Genomic DNA, 22,961 nt, shown 5'->3' with positions numbered 1-22,961 from the left:
CACTGAATAAATCTCTTCAGTATCCAGCTGAATTGAGACAGAGACAATTATCAGGTTTGTATAGCAGTGTAAAAATAAAAATTGTATAAAGGCGTGTGGACAGTGAGAACGTCAGCTCCATTAAGGTTAGCAGTCAAGGACCTTTCCAATGCATATGGGATACTAAGTGAAGGGGGAAAAAGTAAACAAAACCACACAGGGACACAAACTGGACAGACAGGGGGTCCCGGAGACAATGCCAAAGACCCAAAGTCTCCAGTCACTAATGATGGGCCAACAGGACGCTCCAGGTACAGCTCTGGATAGGGACAACCTGGATTTTTCCCATCTACTGGGGTGGGAACGATGTGTGTTCCGAGAACCAGTTCCTGGGGGGAACGGGTGTGAGTGAGAGGCTCCACACCGGCAGCTGGAGCAGGACCACAGGTCACGGCCCATGTGCCTGGCACTGGGTATTTGGGGTGAGTGTGTCCTGTGAGTGGGGGGTGCCCGTGAGACGAGTGTGTGAGTGCATGCCTCTGTTTGTTGGTGAGCACCAGGCTGGACCAGCCAGCGAGGAGGAGACCCGTGGGGGTGGTAAGAGGGTGCGGGATGGAGGCAGGGGTGTTGGATGGACAGAGGGGCTGTGCTGGTGCTCGAGGGATCCAGGAATGCCCATGACTGTCTGTATTTATCTATTTATGAGCCCTCTTGGGTATATGTGGTCTCTGTTGAAGGCAGCGCCTTGCCCATGGCAGGTTGTGTGGCCAAGTCTGTGTGTGTGTTGTCTCCAGAATACACACTCAGCTTCAGGGTTGAAGCTGCAAATGGGAAAGCAGCATCTACTGTCCCAGGACAGAGACCCCCAGGTCTTGGGGTGTCCTAGGCTGGGCTCCAGCAGCTGGGTAGGAGGAATCCCTGGGCCTCCAACTGCTGGAGAGTCCTCTTATAAGAGGCCATGGTCTCTTATAACATACCTTAAAGAAAGTCTGTTTTCCTCTTCCACAGCCATGGATTCACAGCAGGACATACTAGAGGGTGATGAAAAGGCACATCTAGCTAAAAAACTACTGGCAGAAGCTTGTGAGAAGGAAGGACTGGATGATGGATACTGGCTCCCCAAACTGTCGGAGATACTGGGAGTCAAGTCCAGAGAAGCCCTGAAACATCTGCAATATGAAGACTACCTTAAGCTGGAGTGTGAAGCACGGTACCCCTGGGAACTAAGGGCGCTCCGAAAACTCCTGGAACTAACAGACAACAAAGCAACTTTTGAGGAGCTGCAGAAGGAGCGCTTGGAGACGACAAAGCAGAGACAAGAAGCGGCCAAGCTAGCCCTGAAGGAGCTGAAAGAAATGCACAACAGCCGGAGCCACAGCAAGGACGTTATAAGACAGAAAGAGGAGGCTTTATGGCAAGCCATGGACATTCCCAAAGAGTACTGGGCACCACCGGAGAAGTCACTGGTGGATGTGCTGGAGAGCATCCAGAAGCAGCTGGAGCAGCAGGAGTCGTCAGTGGGCAGGGGTGAGAACGTCTCCGACATAGAGGTTCTGAGGCGGGCGTCGGGGGGACTGGCCCTGCAGGGCATTTACAGAACCAGTAGCCTCGCAGATGTGCTGGCGAAGCGAGACCAGCTCATCAGGGTTCCCGATGGATTCAAGCTTGCTGGACCAGAGCAAGGGTCGCTGCTTGAGAGGAAGGAGTTCTCCTGCTCTGCAGCAGAAGCCACTTTCACCAAGTCCATGGAGCAGCTGGGGTTCAGCATCAGCGTTTCTGCCAAAGCCAGGTTCTGGGGGTTTAACATTGAAGCTGATGTAGATTACAGCAGCTCTTCGCGGTCAGAGGACACCCACCAGTCCCACTCTGAGCAGAGCTACATTTGCACCACCAAGTACCAGTACATCCCTCTGGCCTCCTGCTACTTCCAAAAGCATCAGCTTCGCCTCTCAGATGCGGCCCTGCGGGAGCTGCAAGACATCGAGCATCTTTGGAGCATCACTCAGGAAGCAGACAGGTCCAACATGCTGAAGAGCAGGTGTGCAAGCTTCTTCAGCAGGTTTGGGTCCCACGTAAACCAGGGTCCCCTCCACTTTGGGGGGATATTCTGGTGGAAGGCATCTACGGAAGGATTCAGAGCTGAGGAGCGGGAAGAAATGAAGCGACAAGCATCTGAGGCACTGAACTGCCACATCGGGGCCAGCTACAGCGGCTTCAGTGTCAGCGTGGCAGCGGACACGGATATTTCAAAATCCAGCTCACAGGCTTCTTTTCAGGGAGGAGACAGAAGGAGTGCCTACACAGCAGTTCAGGTCTACGTGACCAACACAGGGGGCCCATCAGAGACGGATTCTCTTCCTCAGTGGAAATTGGGGCTTGTAACTAATAACACAACCTGGTGTGTTATCGACCGAGGCTTTCAGCTGATCCCAGTGTGGGATGTGATCCTGTTCAATCACAGCAGCGATTTCAAGTCCACCTATCAAATGAGCAGCAGCCTCAGGGCTGCGTACGAAGCATTAACGAATTACAGCATCGGCACCATGTTTGGAGAGGAACTGGTCAGTACAGTGGAAGAGGCCAGAGCTTTCATGGAGTGCGTGAAGGCCTGGGAGGTGACGGTGGATGAAAAGAAACTGCTCACCCTGATAGATTTCAAACAGAATCTGAATGAAAAAACCAAAAACCATAGTGTCTGGATCAACGTATGCCTGTCGGACAAATCACTGCAGGAGTTCCTGGTGAATACTGTTCTGTTTTGCAAGAAGTCACCTCCAGAAAACACCATCTACATCAAGTCTCTCTTGAGGTGCCTCCTGGATCCTCATGTCTATTCTGTCAAGGACTTCCCCAGGTCTTCCTTCATTATGCAATGGATCTTCCATACTGAGCACATGCTTCCCGAAACTCCCAATGTTTCTGAGCTTGAAGATCTCACCAAGACACTGCTGCAAATGAAGGAGTACATCCAGGAAGTCACCTATGCACCAAAAACCTCTGCATCTGCCATTCATGAAGCAAAGATAAAAGCCACCTTGACTGCAAGCCTAGCTGTTTATTCCTTACTCCAGTTTCTCCAGGAAAGGGCACAGAAAGACATAGAGCTGTTGGTGCTCTTAATTACGACCAGCACAGGATACCAGGTGGAAAGCCACACTTTTCAGTACCTCCTTGGATGTCCGGAAATTATCTTCATGATAAATGAAATGCAAATGGGACATAAGGAGTATCTGAGTCTGAAGGAGCAAGATGTTTACAGAGCCCATGCCTTCCTGCTGCTGACGGGTCTAACTGTAACATGCGAACATAAAGAGGTGTCCCCTGAGCAGAAGAATAAGCGTTTAGTTTTCATGGAAGATCAAATGAAAAACTTGTGGTCCACAGAGATAAAAACTCTCCTCAAAAAGCACAGTGCATTCAAAGACTGGGAGATGCTGGAAAGTGACTTGCAGTCCTTTATCAATGGGTGCTTGGATGACACATGTGATGATCTGAAGAAACACAGTATAATCAAAGACATGGAAGACACTTTTCAAAGAACAGAGCCTTGCAGTCAGTCCAAATCCAAATCAGATGGCAGCGAATCCAGAGCAAATCAAGCCATTGCAAACCAAGAGTTCCTCCACTTACTTAAGCGCCTTGGACTAGAAAGTCACTATCCAAGAAAAATGGGGACAGAAGATTTTCACATCATATACAAGACATCTTTACATGACAGTCAGCCCAGCAAGGACAATGAACTACCATTTTACTTCTTGCAAAAGCTATTAACCGTGGATTATCGGGTGAGGTACCTGACTTGCAAGAACGAGAGCAAGCCAGGACTCGCACCCGTGCCAAAAACCACAGAGCAAGAGCATGAACCCTCGGATTCCTTTGATGACTTTTTTGCTGATTTGGAGGAAGAATCCCCTGAATCTGCAGCCAGGGAGAGTTGTGTGCACCCCATGGACCTCCAGATGGCAATTTTTCATTGCGCTGATGATTTCATGAGACAGTACATTTCAACAAAGCTTGCTTTCTGCCAGTTTGCGCTACCTCTCCTGGTACCAAACCCGTGCACTTCACGGATTGAGTTCCCCCTCTGGTCCCTCAGCCAAATCAAAAAGAGCTGGAAAGGGGCTGATAAGTCAGGAAAGCAGGCCATAATTCACAGTTACAAAAACAAACTCATTTATCAGGCAGAGACACCCATCGTGTCCTTCATACGGATCGGCAGTTCTCCCTCCTCTTCCAAGTCTCAGATCCTGAATGCTCTGCTGAGCAAACAAAAGCATGACACTTTTTTCCACCGACATTGCAAAGGCAGCACCAAAGACTGTTTGCTGATGAAAGGTGTTGTGGAGATCTCCTGGTACTGTCCCCGGGGTAGCGACGATGACAGCTTTGACTGCTGTGTTGCTTTCTGTAACCTGCATGGAGATGCAAGGGATCATGAAGAACAGCTGCAGTTTTTACAGGAGATATCCGCTGTGAACGTGGTGCTCATATCCGAGTCTGATCAGAGTGACAAGAAAGGAATGAAAATTTTACGTGACCTGTGGCAGTCACAAAGGCCTTTGGTTTGTCTTTTCACTGAAAAAGAGAATGTTGCAGCTGGCCGATCTAGCCAAAACATAAGAATAGGTATCAAGAACAGAAACGAAGCAGAACTAATGGGCGAGCTGACAAAAACAATCAGGGATCTCCTGGAAGGGTCTAACACGCTTTTCAGCCTTGACTCCTGCATGGACAAAGCTCGCAAGCACGGATTCTTAGTCGATGAAGATACAGATGCCTGTGTGACAGCCAAAGAAAAGGCAAAGGCGCTGGTGAAGCTTCTGAAGAAAGAGAAGTTGTTTGAGATCAAATCCCAGCTGCTGCCTCTTCAAGGAAAACTGTGGTACACATGGTGCAAAAAGGACAAAGAACTCACTCGCTTGCAGGAAAAGAGGAACAAGAGCATAGAGCATCATCGGAGCCAAATTGAATCAGAGAAGTCAGCAATAAGAAGAAAGCAACTAGAGAAAGCATTCCCCCTCAATCAGCTGATGAAATCAGTCCTTGGCTTTCTCCAGTCACAGCCAGAAGATACCAAAAAATACTTCCTGCACTGGATGAAGGTCTTTATGGATGACCTGTCCTCCGATCGCCTTGATGAACTGAAGAGACAATATCACCAGTTATGGTCTCAAATCCTGGCAATAAAGAAAAGCAATGAAAAAAACAATCTGAAACCTCTGTTGCTGACTAAGTTAGATGCCCTCTCCAATGAAATCAATGATTCGTCCATTGGCCTTGAGCATATTTTGAGAGAGGTAGGGCAGATTTATGAAGCTCTGGAATCAATGAACTCAGAGGATAAATGTTTTGTCAAACTACCTGAAATTGCAGCTAATCTGATGGTTTCAGGGTATCCCATTGAGCTGATGGATGGTGATGCTTCTTATGTACCATTACGATGGGTTGGAGCAATCTTTGACAGATTAATTGTGAAGCTAGAGGACAAACGAGTATTTGTTCTTTCAGTGCTTGGCATCCAGAGCACAGGGAAGTCAACCCTGTTGAATGCCATGTTTGGTCTTCAGTTTAATGTCAGTGCAGGGAGATGCACCCGGGGAGCATTTATGCAGCTAATTAAAGTGGATGAGAAGCTGCAGCAGGATTTGGACTTTGATTACATGCTAGTTGTTGACACAGAGGGACTTCGTGCCATAGAAATGGCCAATAAACAGTCCCTTAACCATGACAACGAGCTGGCCACCTTTGTCATTGGCATCGGCAACATGACTCTGATCAATATCTTTGGAGAAAATCCTTCAGAAATGCAAGATGTCCTTCAGATTGCTGTGCAGGCTTTTCTGAGGATGAAACAAGTAAATCTTTCTCCAAGCTGCCTGTTTGTGCACCAAAATGTGGGAGAAATAAGTGCCAAGGAACAGAACATGGAAGGACAAAGACGTCTGCAGGAAAAGCTGGATGAAATGACGGTGACAGCCGCCCAGCAGGAATTCTGTGATGTCTCCTGCTTCAGCGACGTCATCCGCTTTGACGTCAACACCCACATTCATTACTTTGCTCACCTGTGGGAAGGAAACCCCCCAATGGCACCGCCCAATCCCACCTACAGCCGGAATGTCCAGGAATTAAAGAGCAAAATTCTCCAAGCTGCCAAGAAGGAGTCACAGGGCAGCATTTTGAGGCTCTCGAGCTTGAAAGTTCGTGTTAGTGACCTCTGGAACGCCTTGCTGAATGAAAACTTCATTTTCAGCTTCAAGAATTCAGTGGAGATTGCTGCGTACAAGAAACTGGAAACTGCATTTGGTCAGTGGACCTGGCAGCTGAGGAGCCACATCTTAGACTTGCAAATGAAACTGGACAATAAAATTCGGAATGGGGACTTGCAGAAGGTCACCACAGAACACCTTGAAAAACTAGTGCAAGGAACAAGTGATGCCATCACAAAAGACATGGAAAAATATTTCAGTGAAGACAGAGACTGTGAGATACTGGTCCAGTGGAAAGGCAGCACGGAACTGAAGCTGAAAGAACTAAAAGAATCTCTTCTTCTTGAAACTAGAAAGAAGTGTGAGAATCTTATTGAACTAAAGAAGAACCAGTGTAAACTGGATGAAAGGAAGTCAGAATACGAAAACGAGCTCCTGAAAAGGAGTAGGCAGTTGGCTCTGTCTCTCAAAGGCCAGAGACTAAGTGAAAGAGAACTGAGAGACAACTTTATTTCTCTCTGGGCAATCTGGATTGCTGAAGTCTCCTCTGCTGCTCCCCCTCCGGAACAGGTTGATATCGATGTGGACATAGAAGATGTCCTTCTAGAACACTTTAAGGAGCCTCACTCACATGAACGAATCAGGACATTTCCCAAACTCAGAGGATTTTCTGTTGACTTGGAGAAACATGTCACTAAGAAAAAACGTTGGGTTATCTTGAGTGTGAATTTTGATGATGCTGATATGAGCAACATACACCGCATTACAGATAATGTCATAGCATCCGTGAGGGCAAACATTGATAAGAAGGAAAAGGAGAAAAGGGATTACAGTCGAAGTTTTATTCATGAAATACTAAATGAAGTACAGAAAGGTATGGACTCTGTCCCTAGAAATGCAAAATACAGTTTTAATAAAGATTACAGAATAGATTTATCACTGTATCTGTGCAGAATGGCAGCAGAAAGGTTTAAAGCCATGCATGTAGCGTTCAGAAAAGCAAATGATCCGGCCATCTACCTGGAGAGCAAGAGAGAAGATTTCTTTAAATGTTTCCAGATTTCCTGCCAAGGAGCCACTTCTATCACAATGTTTGCTGTCTTCCTGTGTGACAAGATTGCCCCAGCCCTTCATCAGGCGGTCTATGAGAAGACAGCTCTTGACATAGCTCGAGACATGAAGAGTAAAATCACGGATTTCACTGGCAATAGATCCTCTCTGGAAGTTTGCATACTGAGACACATGGCAGAAGAACAAAATTTTGAGAATTTCAGGGAGTACCTTGATTGCCCACAAGACTTTTTACAGCGTTACATTGAGACACGTGTTGAGGCATACTGTTTAGATAAGAACAGGAGGCTGGAGAAGTTTTTAGATGACTCCCTTACTCACTACTATGAAAAAATCCAGTCAGCTGTTTCTGCATCCACCACCGTTGTCAAAGACAGAAAAGACAGAAATGACAAAATCTCTCTTTGGCTGGATGAATTTTGCAGCGAACTTGAAGAGGTGCTAAACTTGCCCAGAAGGGACCTGAAAGGCATTGAGCATCAGGAGGTAACAGACATAGAGTTCCTGAATAATGCCATGACAGAAGCACTGGCTCCCCTGAAGGATCATCTCAGGGAAGAGTTTGCTAGTGCTGATATGAGCTCATTTGAAAGGCAGCCTCACACAATCCTGGCTGAACAGTTTGCAGGGTGCTGGGAGCGGTGTCCCTTTTGTGGGGCTGTTTGCACAAACACCATGCAGAATCACGATGGACACCATCAGCTTGTCTTCCATCGTCCGCAAGTTCTGATGGGATACAAGTGGCATAAAACAGACAATCTGGTCATTGATATTTGTTCTAGTAGTGTTGCAAGTGACTGTTTATTCAGGATTGATGGAGACACATGGATCCCCTACAAGAGATATCGGGATGCAGGACGTCCTTATTCCACTTGGAACATTCCTTCTGATCCGTCCATGCAAGCATACTGGAAATGGTTTGTGTTTCATTTTAGGACAGAGCTAGAAAATCGGTACAATGGGAAATTTCACGGCAAAGGAGAAATCCCTGCTTCATGGAAGAAAATTACAAAGCAGGAAGCACTTGACGAACTGGCGAAGCTTTAGACGAGTCGATATGAAGGAAGAACCGCATTTTAGAAGAACATAGTACAAGTCTATCCACAAAATGTTGTTATAATGACTATGACCTCAAGCCACATGAAGAAAACAATATCTAATTGCTCACAAAGTTGGGTGAAATAAGGCGTGCTGGTTCTGCCATCGCTCAGAAATTCCCTTGCTTCATGGTAAGGTCAGAATCATCTTCCCTTCTTGCCAAAACCATTTACATCTGCTTTGTCTTAGAGCAAAAAAGAGCAGTCATATGGCCAAGATTAAGACGAAGCGCCAGACGAAGAGCAAAGGCAGCATTAGAAAGTACCAATTTTATCAGCTGCTATGAGAAAATAAGTGACACTGGCAAAAAAATAGTTTTCCTGCAGCAAGTACTCATCCTGCTTAAAGAAAGGGCTGCAGGATCTGAGAGCAGCTTAACATTGGCTGCAAGCTGTGCTGTTTTGCTTTTTGGGATCATCATTCCCTTATCGATCCCTTATTGATGACCTGAGCTAGTACTCAGATCAGTAGCTGTTCTGTCTCCAATGTCATTAACGCAGTTAACACAACAGCCTATGTGCATTTAGGTAGTGGTTTAACTCCATGTTCGTTAGGTGCACTTCATCTCACAGAATCACCACGGTTGGAAAAGACCTGTAAGATCATCAAGTCCAACCGTCAACTAACACCACCATTGTTACAGGGCATCTTGACACATCCTAGCTAGAGAAGTCCCAACCCAATTAAGCCCCCTACTCTCTGAGCATGCGTGGTGAATTAAAAGAGAACTGTAACTTTAAGATGAAGTAAGAAAAGTATTAACCAATAGTTAATTAAGGGGTAGCACCAGTAGGCGTAACTAACTTTGTTAACTGTTTTAAATACCTGTCATGATTTTAACCCTGTGTGCAAGCTTTGTGGAGAAATCCCCTTGCACCTGGCACCGCAATAAACATGCCTGCTTTATAACTCTGTGTGACTTGTGAAGTTCGTTTCCACGTGTCACCATGCCCACTAAACCATGTCCCACAGTGCCACATCCACACATTCCTTGAACACCTCCAGTGATGGTGACTCCACCACCTCCCTGGGCAGCTTATTCCAGTGTTTCACCACTCTCTCAGGAAAGAAATTTTTCCTAATATCCAGCCTGATATTATATACACCATTCCTACGCAGGTGCCTGGACCTGATGAACTTTCCTCCAGCTCTTAGCCATAATAGCAACTCCTCTTGCCGTTTGCTTAGCTGTCGAGCAAAAGCCTTTGTATGACTGATGTGGAGAACTACCTATCTTTGCAGCTCCCTCAGCAGCCATCGGCAGGGTGTGACGTCAGTGTTTGTGCTGTCAAGACAGGCAGATGGCACGGGGCCGTGGTCTGGAGAACATGTAACCAGCTGGGACTGCAGCAGTCAGGTGGTCGGTGTTTTTTGCTGCGCAGTTCCTGCAATGCCGCTGGAAACCCAAGGACCGTGCCCTCCTGGAGAGTTGGCCAAAGTGGTGATTCAGTATAATCCCTTGTAATCTTTGCTAATAAACTAATCGAGTTGGGCTGGACTGGTCTCTGTATCCTTTATTTTCAGGTGAGCCACAGCTGTGTGTGACTTCAGGGTTTGAGCTGTGAAGACAGGCAGGTGGCAACTGGGCAATGGTCTGCGTAAGGGTGTGTGGAAGGAGAGTGTCTGCTCCTTTCAGGGTGTCTGATCATGGACCTTCTTAAATGTCTCAAGGGATAATAAGAAGGGGAGGAAGCCATAAACAAGAACATCCAGTTAAATGAATCTGACCGACAAATGATAAGGGATGCAGTGGTGGGAACCAAGCCTGGTCACTCACACTAACTGATGAGTGAGAGGGTGACAAGGTTTATTCCGGTGAGGTTATCTGATCGGGGAGCTGGTCAGACGGGAAACTGAGGGGAAAAAGGGGAACCAAACCCAAAATATACCAAGACACAGACCTGACAAAACAGACATGGAGACAATGACAGGAAACACACCTTGCCAGTGTGAGCGTGTGCTGCAAGGACTAAGTGCCAGTTACTGGTGAGACCTGTGTGTGTGCGAGAGGATTTGGGGCCAGCTACTGGAGTCAGACGGGGGAGCTGGGTGCCCCTGGCCTGTGGTGTTAGCTACTGGAGTGAGTGGGGTCCCAGTGCAGCTACTGGAGTGAGTTGGGGGGGGTGTCTCAGTGCCAGCTGCTGGAGCAAGTGGGGGTCTTTAACCTCCAGCCACGGGGGTGGGAACGGTGTGTGTCCTGAAAATGAACTACCTGGGGGGACGGGCGTGAACAAGGTGAGTGAAGGGCTGAGCACCGGCAGCTGGAGCAGGACCGTGGGTCACCACACACGTGCCTGGGGAGGGCTGCTGGGCTGGGAGCAAGTGTCTGTATCCTCCAAACCAGCTGTGCATGGGGCGTGTGTCTGAATTCACCAGCAAAGTTCAAGCCGGACCAGACGGCGAGTAGGGTGGCCTCAGGTCCAGGCTGGGTTATCAGGCGGGTGGAGGGTCTTTCAGTATCTCTGCCACTCCACCCTGGCCCGCGTCTCCCTCAGAGGGATCGTCTGGCATGTCCTTCCTTGCAGACATTGCTGTGGGAAGGAAGGCAAACATGCCTTCGAGTGACACAGGGATGCAGTAGCTCTCCCTGTCTGCAAGGTTTGTAACTAAGGTTCTCAGTGACACTGGCTGGTTCAAAAGGAGTCATTAGGAAAGGCAAAAGACCTGATGATGGTGGGATGTGAAAGTAAAGCTGCCTGGGAACTGTCTGGTGGGGGTCTGTCTGATGCACGCGGTGGGAAAGATGGGGGCTGGAGAAGGCAGGTGACGGGGCTGGGGTGACAGGCTGGGAGGAGGCCAGGATGGTGCTGGAAGTGGAGTTGGGGAGATCTCAGTGTACCAACTCTGCTTTCACTTTCTCTTCTCCCCTTCTTTGCTTTATCTTCTTCTCCCCCTCCTTGCTCTATCCTTTCTGTACCTCCTCCCTCTGTGTACCCCCCATTCCCTCCTCCCCATGGGATCCCAAACACATATCCCTTGTCCCACCTGTCCCCGGAGCCGGTGGGACACGGACAGGCTCCCCACGGAGCCCATAGGTTCCCCTCACCCCAGCCCTGCCCTACACGCTCCTGGGGCTCTCCCACCGGTCCTGGCCTCAGTGTGCATGGAGCCTGGGATGCTCCCAGTCCAAGCTGCGTTGGGAAGGTCCCCCTGTTCTGGCCCCTTTGGACCACCTATCTCGTTCGCTTTCCTGTAAAGGAAAAATGCTAAAACTGCAGCAAAACGCACAAGTGGAATAAGCAGGGCTGGGGCTGGGCAGATGTTCCCATGAGAAGGGAAACTGAAAACGCTGATGTTTTTCTTTCCATTGGGCGGAAAGCCGTAAAATCCCGGAGTTCCCCACTGAACAGCGACGGGGGATGAGGCGCGTGGGGGAAGACACATAGAATCATAGAATCGTTTAGGTTGGAAGAGACCTTTAAGATTATTGTGTCCAACTGTAAACCTAACCCTGCCAAGGCCACCACTGCCGCCGGTCCCCTCAGCGGAGCCCCAGCCGCCTGCGGCAGCCCCTGCTCCCTCTCCTTCCCCTGAGGAGGGGCTTCTTTTTGACCGAATACCTCCTCCCGGCCCGCAGGCGTGGAGAGAGGGGTCAGCAGCCCCCGGGGAGAGGCAGGCTGCCCGGGATGCCGGCTGCGAGCCCGGCCTCAGCCAGGCGGGAGGCAATCCCCTCGTCTCCCCAGGGCGAGCCGGCCTCCCTCGCCTCCTCATCGCCTCCGCACCAGAGAGGTGCCCAAGGCAGGCCGGCCTCGCCCTCCTCTGCGCTTGCGGCGGGGCCCACCCCTACGGGACCTCCCCGGGTCTTTATTTCCCCCCAAAAGCCCCTTTTTAGAGCCGATACCTGCCAGCAGCAAGCCGCCCCTCAGGAGAGGCCGGCCGCTCCCCTCACAGCCCGGCGCCCTCCCGCCCTGCAGGCGGCGCCCTCCCGCAGCCGGCCCCTCGCCTCGCCCGGCCGCGCGGCGGGCGGGGCGCCGTGACGTCACGGCCACGCCGGGTGGGCCGATGCGGCGGCGGGAGGCGGGCTACGGCGGCCGGCGCGGGCCTGGGCGGGCGCGGAGCGGCGGGACCGGGACCGGGGCAGGGACCGGGACCGGGGCCGGGGCCGGGGCCGGGGCCGGGGCCGCGGCCGCCATGGAGTACGTGACCGCCGAGCAGCTGGCCGGCTTCGGCAAGTACAAGGTACCGGCGCGCCGAGCGGGAGGGACGCGCGGGTTGGGGGGCGTCGGGGGCCTGGCCGTGGGGCTCGGGGGTGCCTCGGGGCCCGGCGCCTTGAGGAGGATGTCTGAGGGGGCCGCCGTGCCTGGGCGGGAGCTCTCGGGGGACGCCGTTGGGAGGGGAGATGCGTGGTGGGGGGGCTGCAGTGGGGCCCGGAGCCGGAGGGGGGGGGGGGCCGGTGCCGTGGGGAGGGGTGCCGTGGGGCCCGGTGCCGTGGGGAGGGGTGCCGTGGGGCCCCGTGCCGTGGGGAGGGGTGCCGTGGGGAGGGGTGCCGTGGGGCCCGGTGCCGTGGGGAGGGGTGCCGTGGGGCCCCGTGCCGTGGGGAGGGGTGCCGTGGGGCCCCGTGCTGTGGGGGGAAGCTGCAGTGGGGCCCTGTGCCGTGGCGGGGAGGGCGGGGGCTGCTGTAGGTCCTGGCCCCGTGGAGGGGGGGCTGTGGGGCCCTGTTCCGTGGGGCGGGGGCAGCCGCAGTGGGGCCCGGCGCCGTGGAGGGGGGTGCTATGCAGTGGAAGGGTGGTTGTATGAAGTGTGTGACACCCCCCCGCCCAACGCTGCCCCAGGTTGGGGTGCAGTGAGGTCTAGGGCAGTGCAGTGGGTCCTCGTGTCCGTGCAGGCCACCCCCCCACCCCACGTGCAGTTCCCCGGGTGGGCCATGCCGTGGGGACCAGTGCAATGCGGTGGAATAAAATGCTTTTCCTCTCTCCTTCCCCCCCGCCCAGCTGTTTCACGGTGGGGGGTGCTGGGTGCAGTGAGGACCGGTGCGGTGAAGGCGTGACCGTGGGAGACGTGGAACCCCTTCCTTGCGGGAGGGGACAGGGGGACCCTCGTGTGCCCTGCAGCGAATCAAGGGGTGTCCGCCTGCGAACTGGGCACCCCCAGCCTGTTTCTCAGCGGGGACGAGGACGCAGTGTGCGGTGCCGCTGGACCCAATGTCCAGTGCAACGTGGTCCGAGCGTGTCCGCACGCCAGGTGGGCACCCCCGGGCTGTTTGCCCCCCTGGGGCAGGACAAGCTGTGTGCAGTGGGGTCCGGCGTGGGGACAGCGGAGTGTGGGGCAGTGGCACACCATTGCACGCCAGCTGTGCTCCCCCAGCCATGCTCCTGGGGTGGGGACACACCTTCACGTCCTACAGCACGGTAGAGTGTTTCTGAGTGGGGCGTGATCACGTTCAATGCTGTCCCTGGGAGTGGGGGGGGAATTGCTGGGTGCCGTGTGGGTGTGATTGGGAGCGGTGCTGTGGCAGCTTGCCTGTCCCCCCCACCCCTGCTTGGGCTGTCAGCGACATGGTCAAGAGGGGCGGCTGTGGCACGTCACCGCCCGCAGCGAGGTCAGCACCTAGCCAGGTTGTGCTGTGGCTGCCCCTGCCGTGAAGGGGCTGCAGAGGAGGGGGCTGTGGGTCTGTGTCGCGGTGGGAGTGCAGCCAGCCAAAGGGCTCCCGCCACGTTTAGCTCAGGACCAGGTTGCTCCTGCCCTGTGGCTGTTCCCTGCACAGTCAGACCCACAGCAACATGCTGGAGATCGTCCCCGTCTCCTCGTGTGAGCGTGGCAGTCTGTTTCTTGTTCAAAGCACTGGAAACCTTTGAAGGAAGCCGCCGTAAGTGCGAACAGGCTCTGCTGTGGCAGTTTAAATCTCTAGGAGCTGTTTTTGGGCCAAAGCATGTGGCATCCTTAACACAGGGGACCACTGGATTGTGTGTTTATGTGGAGGGGAGGGTGTTTGCCATCTTTTTTCTTCTCCTGCAGCAGCAGTGAGGCTAAAAGGTTTCACCTCACTTTCCCCTTTGCTTTGCTCTTGTTCTAGGATCTGTCACATTGGGTCATGTTGCAGTCGTCCTTCCAGGGTGGTTCATGGGGTGTCATGTAAGCTTGCAGGACAGTTAGGACAAGTCTGATGAATTCAGGGAGCGAAGCAGGTGATGTGCTGTCTTGTGTAGCTGGGTGAGGCTGTCTGCATGGGTTTCATCTCCTCCTGGAGCAGTCTATGGGGGCAGGAGTGGTCAGGGCCTCCTCACGCTCTTCTTTTGCGCGCTCAGAGCTAATGAGCTGGAGATAAGTGGACTTGGTAGAGCGAGTTTGACCAATGTGACAGGTTGCGTGAGGTTCCCGGTGAAAGATGGATTGTATGGGGATTCATCAGTAAACTTTTAAATGTGTTTAGAAAGGCAGTGAAAGATAGTGCGTTTTTGTGAGTGCTGGAAACAGGTAAGCAAAACATACCCAGCTTTGAGCCAGGACTCCCAAAGCAATGAATTTTGCTCCCGCGAAGACAATGCTCTTTTGCTTAAAGAGGGAGACTGTCGTGTGTTCAGCCTGTTCCAGTAGTGCCGGGAGGGATTTGTGGTGTTACTGCCTTCCCTCCCAGTACCTGTGTGGTGATGAAGGGGTCTCCATCCTCTACAGGTGGTGCTGGCAGTTGAATTTGGGAGGGTCCAAACAACTGCAGCAACCTTCTCGTTTGAGTAGCAGGCACTAAAGACCTGCTCCCAGGTCGTGGTCTTTCTGGAGATGCCTCTGATGGAAATGCCTTGCGGTTAAATCTATGAACAGGACCCTGAATGCAGACCAGGGCGAGGAGGAAAGTCCCGTCTAGCACATAAAGCATGGGGTGGGCAGCATCAGCGGCTTACTGTCACCAGTTACATGCTGGCGTTGTGCTTACTGGTCTTGGATTCGGATGGCATAGGGCTGAAATGTGCAAGCAGGTCTCCGATGGAGACATCACTCCCAGCCTGGCACAGCTGAACCAACAGGCAGAGGCCCATAAAGCTGCGTGTGTCCTGAGGGCAGGAGTGGGGTCTTACTGGCAGAAGTAGCTTTGCTTGAGAGATTGTGGTTTTACTGAGTCAGCAAGGACTTTGATAAGAGTGGGTGGGTTCACACTTAGTGCTCAAAGAGCGTCATTTCTGCTTTACACTGATGCCTCTTTGGATGGCACGCAAAGTAACGGAAGAGTCATTTAGCTGTTGCTGAGCTGCTTTCTCTGCCTCATCCCCAAAGTGGGGGGACGCATTGGAAGAGGTCGGTGCGTGGCAGCAGCGCAGCAGGTCACCTGAGAAGGTGGTTCACGTTGTGTAACTTGAATACGTACCCGAAGCCAGTGTAGTGGGAAAGCAGCTAGGACGAGTGACAGCTCTTAGGAGGGACCAGCCAAAAAGGTGATGCCTAGTCAGAACCAAACCCTCCGCAGTTCCTGCTGCAAACGGCTCTGCAGCCTTTGACTCTGCCTCAGTCTTTAAGCTGTGCCTGGCAGAAGCTCTCCAGCCCGCACGTGATAGATTTGGAGGAGAGCAAGCAGATTCGTGGAGATACGGAGGAGGCAACATGTGTCCAAGAGAAGGAATGTGTCCCTGCTCTCTGAGAGGAGCTAGTGTCCCTGGAGCTGATACAGCAGGAGCAGAAGAGCTTCATGCAAGATGATCCACAGCTTTCTCCAGCCCTGGCTGGTTTACTTCTCCTGTTGCTGCCAGGAACGCATATGGGAAGCGGCGAGTCAGGAGTCCAGATGGTTTTAGCTTTGCAGCGTGCACATTTCTCCTGGCTGGGGGAGAGGTAGGTGTATGCTCCTTCTGTCACAGGCTGGCTTGGTGCCACGGGGGGTATGGGTGTAGAGGGAACCGTCCTTTATCTGCTCTTGAAGATACACAGAAGAGCCCCTCTGCCTGAGGAAGCTGTGCAACAAAAAGTGCAGCGTTATCGGAGAGTTTTTCTTTGTACCTCTATCACTTCTGCAGTAGGAGACTGTGTGATTCGGGTGTAGCTTATGTACCTTTGGAGACAATTTAAGTTAAGCTAACCTAAAATGGGAAGAAAGGGTTTCTCTGCCGGAACAAATACATCTTTTGTAGCTAATGTATTACAGTCCTGCCTGGCAGCAGCGTGCTGAGGCTTCCCCTGAGGAGATGCTGTATGTGGCGGTCATAGTGCCAGACAAATCCTGAGTGTGTCTACTCCTGCACTTCCTCCGGCTTGTTAGCCTAGTTCGATCAGCCGATGCTTCTGGCAGAGCGGAGGCCTGGATATCAAAAATAAAGCTGTTGTTTTGAGGCTGTAGAGCAGGATGCATGTGTCGACCTTCCAAAGAAAAGCAAGCCAGACACTCTGCTATTGTTGAGTATTGAATGTCCTCTGCCAAGAAAGATGCTGTTTCGGAGTAGTTGGATGCCAGAGGTCATGATCTGCTTCTTAAAAACCTGTCTGCGAATAGCTTTCTGGCAGGCTTCTGGGCAACCTCCTCCTATAAATTTATGGGGAGGAGGGAAAATGGGACCGTCTGTAACCTTCACAGAGGTGTCTGCGCCTACTTTGCTTTCTCTAGGAGAAAGACCTACCCCTTTCTTCCCTCCAGACTGCCTCTGAGTCCTGTTTCACAGAGCAACCCAAACAACTCTCCCTTATGCAAGTTGTCTCTGTCTTTCCCGAGTGTGGTGCCCAGAGCTGGATGCAGCATGCAAGCTGGAGCCTTGCCAGCGCAGCGGAGAGGGGAAGGAAGGCTTCGTGCATTGCATACAGCACTCGTATTGCTACTGCTGGTGCGTCTTGATGAGCTGCACGTTGCTTTCTGCAGCACTGTGACTCTTGTGGCTCATTTCAGTGGGTTGGGAGGCTGTGCTCGCAGCTGCCACGGTGCCAAAAGCAGCGGTGGGAAGTGAGACTGACTGCAAGTGAGGGCAGAGCACTGCAACTTCACGTGTCCTGCTAGTTACAGACGGCTTCAATGGTTTGTCAGTGTCTATTGGTATTCCAGTCACGTGCCCTGCATTTCCTGTACCCTTTCCTTGCCCAGTGTTGTCTGAGCTGCTTGTGATTCTGCCTTATTCAGCTCTACCCTGTGGGGTCCTGTACTGTACTGGTGTCTTCTGGTGTGATGGAGTCACTGGTGACTGTTCCTGGGGCACGTCTTGCAGCCAGATGTGTGCTCGCTGTATGGTTCTTTCATCCAGCTCACATAGGAGAAGGGAAAGTACTCGAGTGATGAGTGTTATGTATGAGGTTCTGGCCATGTGTGCAAGTGGTCTCTGCTTGTGTGTTTTCCTCGCCGTGTGAGCTGGGCGGGAGTGCAGGTACGAGCCTCTGTCATGATGCCATCTGAACCTCAGGCTTTCCTTAAGGGTACGTGTTATCCTCAGGAGTAATGGTTTGGTGGAAATGCCAGTGAAGGAGGACGTGGGAGTGCCGGTCCTTACGTGTGGCATGGGAGGGACGCAAGAGGGAAGGCAATGACACGTGTCGTGTTTGGGTCCAAAGGTGGGACAGGCTGGTGTCTCACCCCAGAACCTTTGGGAGCAGGTATGAGTTCAGTAAGAGGAAAGCGAATTGGGGCTTGGGAAGTGCCTTTTATAGCAAAATTACTGCACCCTAAAATCCTTCCATTTCTGCGTCCTTGCTTCTGAGCAGGAGCTGGTGATGGCAGCTCATGGGGAGCACGCAACCACCAGTGGCATGGGGCAGGCTGGCGGCAGCCCGCTCACCGGTGGCTCTTGTGAAAGAGGTTCTTTGTCTCATTACCCGCGTGGGCAGTAAAATGAAGTCCTCTTGGTGTTTGCTGCCGCGTGCCTGCTGGGCTGAGGCCTGGGAGCAGCCGGCAATGCTTAAGCACTAAGAAAAAATGTCCAGACCCACTGCTCATCCCAGCTTCTCTCTGCAGTGACCTGCACTTCGCTGTGGCCTTGGCCATCAATCTGCTGTGAGCTGGTAATGCTCTCCCAACGCAGAGGGGAGCACCTCAGCAGGTCCCAGCATCACTCTCCTACCACGGTGTTTGGCGCAGAGCTGCCCAGAGCAGCCACTGCAGGACGGCTGCAGCAGTGAAGGGTGACATCTCTTGCCTTGGGAAAAGAGGGCTTTTCTCCAACTGCCTGTTCCTGAGGGTGGAGAAGGCGTCTTGTGCTGAGCATGGCTGTGTGGTTGAGAGCGTACAAGCTCTGTGGTGGGTTCATACACAGCAGAGATTTTGCACCAGGATGTGCTGGTCTGTTATCCCAGTAAGAAAGGCACTTGAACTCTGTAAGGTGACGTTTAAAATGCTATTTATTAGAGCTAACACTATAAGGAGAGAATAGTATAGATAATCTTACATCCCTTACATCCGATCCATGCACTGCATGCTGGGCAGACCCTGTCCATAGAAGATATTTCCCAGATCTTGATCGTTTGAGCTATTATAGGATTTTCTTACAGGAAAACAATTCTGTTCCTTGTTTCCAGGGTCGGATGGAAACGACGTTCACAAGAGCTTCTTGCTGCACTTCTAGATAAAGGCAAGGACAGGCAGGTGGCCCAGTCACTGGTAGTGAGTGGGAGCTGCCCACAGGCTCCTCCGCCGCAACGAGCTGGCTGATTTTATCCTGTGGCCAAGGGATTTGTGCAGCTCAACACAGGCCTGGGCACACTCAGGCTGACTGCGATGTGGGTCGCTGACTTCTTTGTCTACAGCAGTCTCCTGGTCAGGGTCACTACAGGGTTTGCAGTAGCGTATCGAGCACGGTTGTCCTGCAGTGTCAGATGAGACCTTAGCTTGGGAGACCTGGTGTGCTGAATGCACCAAAGGGCTGGGCATCTAGCTTAAACGATTTCTTTTTATTGTGGGAAGTACTCCCCTCCTGGATGCTCTTCTCCCTTTTCTGTACCCTTCTTCCAGGTGGAAACCCCTGATCTCCTGGGCTGTCACCAGATCTGTCATCAGCAGATCTGCCAGGCACTGCAGTTCCACGAGTGGTGCGTGTATCATGCTTTGGCTGTTGATTGAACAGTTTCTATAGGTCCCTGAAGCCGGTCCCGTGTGGTGTCTTCTCTGCCCTGAAGAAGAGGGTGCTCTTCCCCTCAGCCAGCCTCAAGAAATCCTCTTGCCTTCAGACTTTAAGTCCTGTGGAGAGCAGGGCTACAGATGCTGCGCTGTGGGAAGCAGATGGCTGGAAGCTCTCCCTGGCAGGCTTTTATAGGCTGCTCTGGAAATACGAGCCCTAAAGAGATCTCTGCAGGGTTTGCTCTGCTGAGCAGAGACACCAATGTGTGCCAGTGGCAGTTCAGACCAGTGGAACAACAACAAAACTGGTAGCCAGAGCAGCAGAAAGGAAGGCCTTTTGATGCTAGCGATGTGGTTGTGAGGCTTGAGGCCATGGTGATTAAAAGGCCAGTCTTCCTCACCCCCAGACAAACAGCTTGCCTTCTCCTGCAGGGTCCTTAGCAGGAAGGCTGTGGAGGAGGGGAAGCCTTTGAGCCCTGTTCTTGAATCACTTAACTCCTTCCCCAAGGGCTTTTTTAATTGCTCTGAGCCTGTGTGTGTCTGTGTCTGCCTTTAAACAGCACACAGCTTCCCAAGGTGCTGCTTGGCTGCACTGTGTTGTGGAGGATGCTCTAAGGAAGTCCAGAAGTCCTCCTAGGCTCCATGGCTTTTAAGATGAGCAGCTGTAAAAGTTAGAGTTGTTTTTCTTCTTTCTTCTCCTGTTCTGCGGTTAAATTCAGGGTTTTGAACCTCTGCCCAGCTAAGTGTGTCCCTTGCAGCTCTCGTGGTCTGAAAACTGCCCAGCTGCCGTGGTTGGAAGAGACAGAAGCAGCGCTCATAGGCTAACTGGAAACAACATGGCTCATGACCCTTGACTGAGCTTTTGCTCTGTGCTAAGCAGTGAGATGAAGGTAAGGGATTTATCTTGCTTTCTAGGGACGCTTCTGAGGTGTGTGGTAAGGTTTTGATGAGTGATGAGCTAGTTCCACTCCCGGGACCTGGTCTGTGTGTGTTTACATCTCATCACCGTGAAGAATCCTGAAATTGCTGCCGGCAGCTCAGGGCGCTGTTTGCTGCTGCTGCAGGTCTGGTTTCTGCGTGGCGGCCTTTGCATTACGGGATATCGAAGATACTGAACCATGTTTTGGTGGGGGATTCCCAGACTCTCTGTTGTTAACCACACAGTGGCAGTGATGAAGCCCTTTGAGGTCAGGGACCTACTGCTACTTCAGTCGATGGTGGGTCCTGCAGGGTTTCCTAGGAGGAACTTTAAACCTCTGTGGGTTTTTGTATGAGAAGGTGACTCGTCCAGGGACACGCAGCTCGGCTGTATTGGCTGCCAAACAGCCGGTGCATCAGCACGACTGTCAGGCCAGGGCTGCTCTTCTCTGGGTGGTTTGGTTGATGCTCACAAGGTGAGGCTTGTGCTGCTGCAGACCACCTCTCTGCCCCTTCCTTCTGGGGAGCGGAGCTGTCTTTGGCTCTGCACTGCTCTGTGTGGGTTTTTTACTGCAGTCCCTACCCGTAAAGGCATGAACTGGGCCGCTTGTGCATGCGATGGGTAGTGGACTCCTTGCCCTGTCCCGCAGTGGGAGGTCTCCCGGCTCTTCTCTTGTTGTGCAGGTGAGGGATGCAAATCCTGCTCTGCCCAGCTGACTGCTGCCTGCATCCCTCTGCGGCATCCCTGTGTCCTTTGCCCCACCTGAGGCAGAAGACTGCTGTCCCCAGCTGGTGGTTGGGGACATCTGCTAAAACCGGGTGCCTTGCTCATGGGTGTGAGTGCAATGGAGGAGTAGGAAGCAGAGCTGCTCCTCAGCAGCCTTTTGCTCTTCAGGTTCCCTTTAAAAAGAAAAAAGTCTGTTAGTTACTGTGCATTTTTGCTTTGGATACCTGATAGGTCTTTGCACACATCTTCCTCCTTTGCTGTCCTGCTTGGGGTCTGCTGTGATGGTTGTATGTGTCCCCCGTACCCTTCCTTCTTTCTAGGGAGCAGGCAGCTGGCCGAGCACTCCGTCTCTGCTGCGCTTCCCCGTCCCTGTTGTCAGTGTCAGCACAGAGCCGGCCCCAAAGTGAATGACCACGGGGATGTGGAAGGGAACCAGTAGTTGAGGTGGGCGACACCGATAAGCGCGCTGGTGTACTTGGCTGTTTGACCCCTTTCCACGCGCTAGCGGAGCCTCCCTAGGCCTGTCAGAGAGGCAAGGGTGGCGTGTGGAGGAGCTGGGTCGCAGCTCTTGCCTTGAGTGCTCGCCCAGTGTTGCAAGAGGTGCAAAGCAGTCACTTAAAAATAGCGTAGGCTGCCCATCTTGGGTCTCTTTAATTGCACTGAAAGTCTACTGCAGTGTTTATTGGTGCGTGTTGGATCTTGGCTACAATGAACTCCATAAAAGTCACTCTCTGCTAATTAGCAGCAAGTTATTTGGCCGTTGGGAGTGTTTGGAAGAGAACCGGAGTGCATTGTGGAAATTAAAGTATCACTTCCCGTAGCTGGCTCAGAAAATGGCCGCGTTATTAGGGCTTCTATAATTGACCTGACTTGCTGTGCTTCAGGTCTTGCACAAAGCAGGATGTCAGGGCTTACGAAGTAACGCAGCTTTTTTCTGTTACTTGTGAATTTCCTCTTTGTGGAGAGGCAGGACGAGGGATATAGAGAGGCAAAGTGTTATGTGCTATAGAGGGTTATGTGTTTTGGAAAAAAAATGTTTTATTTGTGCCTTTCATACAGGCTCCGTCGAAACTTGAAGGTAGTCTTCCCCCTCCTTTCCCCACAGTGCCTCGCTTCATCTGTAATCATCTCCTGATGTGCGTGGGCTTGTGTTTTTTTTTTTATAGGTATACTTAAAAGTTCAACTTGATTTCTTTTTCTAGGGGTTGTAATAAATTCTCTTTTCTTGCACTGCCTTGTGTATTCTCCTGGTTGGTGGGTTGACATCAAACCCAGCTCTGTGCTGGATTCGGCGCAGTTCTGCCGTGGCCTTGTCCTTTGGAGAGGAAACGGGCTGCGGTCTTGCGAGTGTCTGCAGCTCTGTGATGGCTCACAGGCACCTGGAGAGGCCAATTCACCTGGCTGATCCAGCAGGAAATGGATTTTGGGGTGGTCTGTGGGACTGAATGCCCTCGGGAGAGCACAGAGTGGGAGTTGAAGCGTGCCTGGGGTGGGGATGGTGAGTGGCTGCTGCCTCCTCCCCTGCGCCCTTGCCCGGGTTGCGCTGCCGTGCTCGCCCTGGTCCCTTCTGTTCTCCTTGGGCACCAGGAGCAGGCTTGCAAAACTGGTCTGATCCTCCTCTCAGGTACTTCAGCCCTCTTTTTCGAAGTCGAAAACAGCTCTGGCAGGAGTGGGAAGGTCTTTTGGCTGTTGCAGCGTTATTGTAACAGGTTTCCTGTTTATGCATTTTTGCTTCTGCCTTTTTTTCCTTCCCCCGTTTTTCCTCCCCAGAGTTGCTGCTCTGATCTCTGGATTCCCACTCCAGAGGCTCATCGCTGGCTGATCCTCCTCTAACTGCATCCCTGCCTCAGGCCCCTGAAGGTTCATCTTTCCCACTCCTGTGCTCACCATCTGTGCATCCTTTCTGCAGCCGATCACCTCGAACTGTAGAGGAAGCGGTGGTGACCCATATTCATGGATATTTAATGCTCCCAAACAGAGACAGCTCCTGGATGCAGCGGAAATTGGC

General features: G+C 52.1%; 1 protein-coding gene across 1 annotated transcript; it reads left to right on the top strand.

Moving 5' to 3' along the window:
* The first annotated feature begins 989 nt into the window (after positions 1-989).
* Positions 990-8,317, top strand: LOC104254868 (interferon-induced very large GTPase 1-like). Its single transcript, XM_009808760.2, has one exon. It carries the CDS (start codon positions 990-992, stop codon positions 8,301-8,303), a length of 7,314 nt encoding a protein of 2,437 aa, XP_009807062.2. The 3' UTR covers positions 8,304-8,317.
* The last annotated feature ends 14,644 nt before the right edge of the window (positions 8,318-22,961 follow it).

Source organism: Gavia stellata, chromosome 2 (genome assembly GCF_030936135.1).
Source record: "Gavia stellata isolate bGavSte3 chromosome 2, bGavSte3.hap2, whole genome shotgun sequence".
NCBI lineage: Eukaryota > Metazoa > Chordata > Aves > Gaviiformes > Gaviidae > Gavia > Gavia stellata.
The sequence above is the reverse complement of the archived record's forward strand: the minus strand, read 5'-3'. Positions and strand labels throughout refer to the sequence as shown.

Excerpts from the sequence above, each read along its gene's own strand:
- LOC104254868 (XM_009808760.2), top strand. The coding sequence starts at position 990 with ATGGATTCACAGCAGGACATACTAGAGGGTGATGAAAAGGCACATCTA.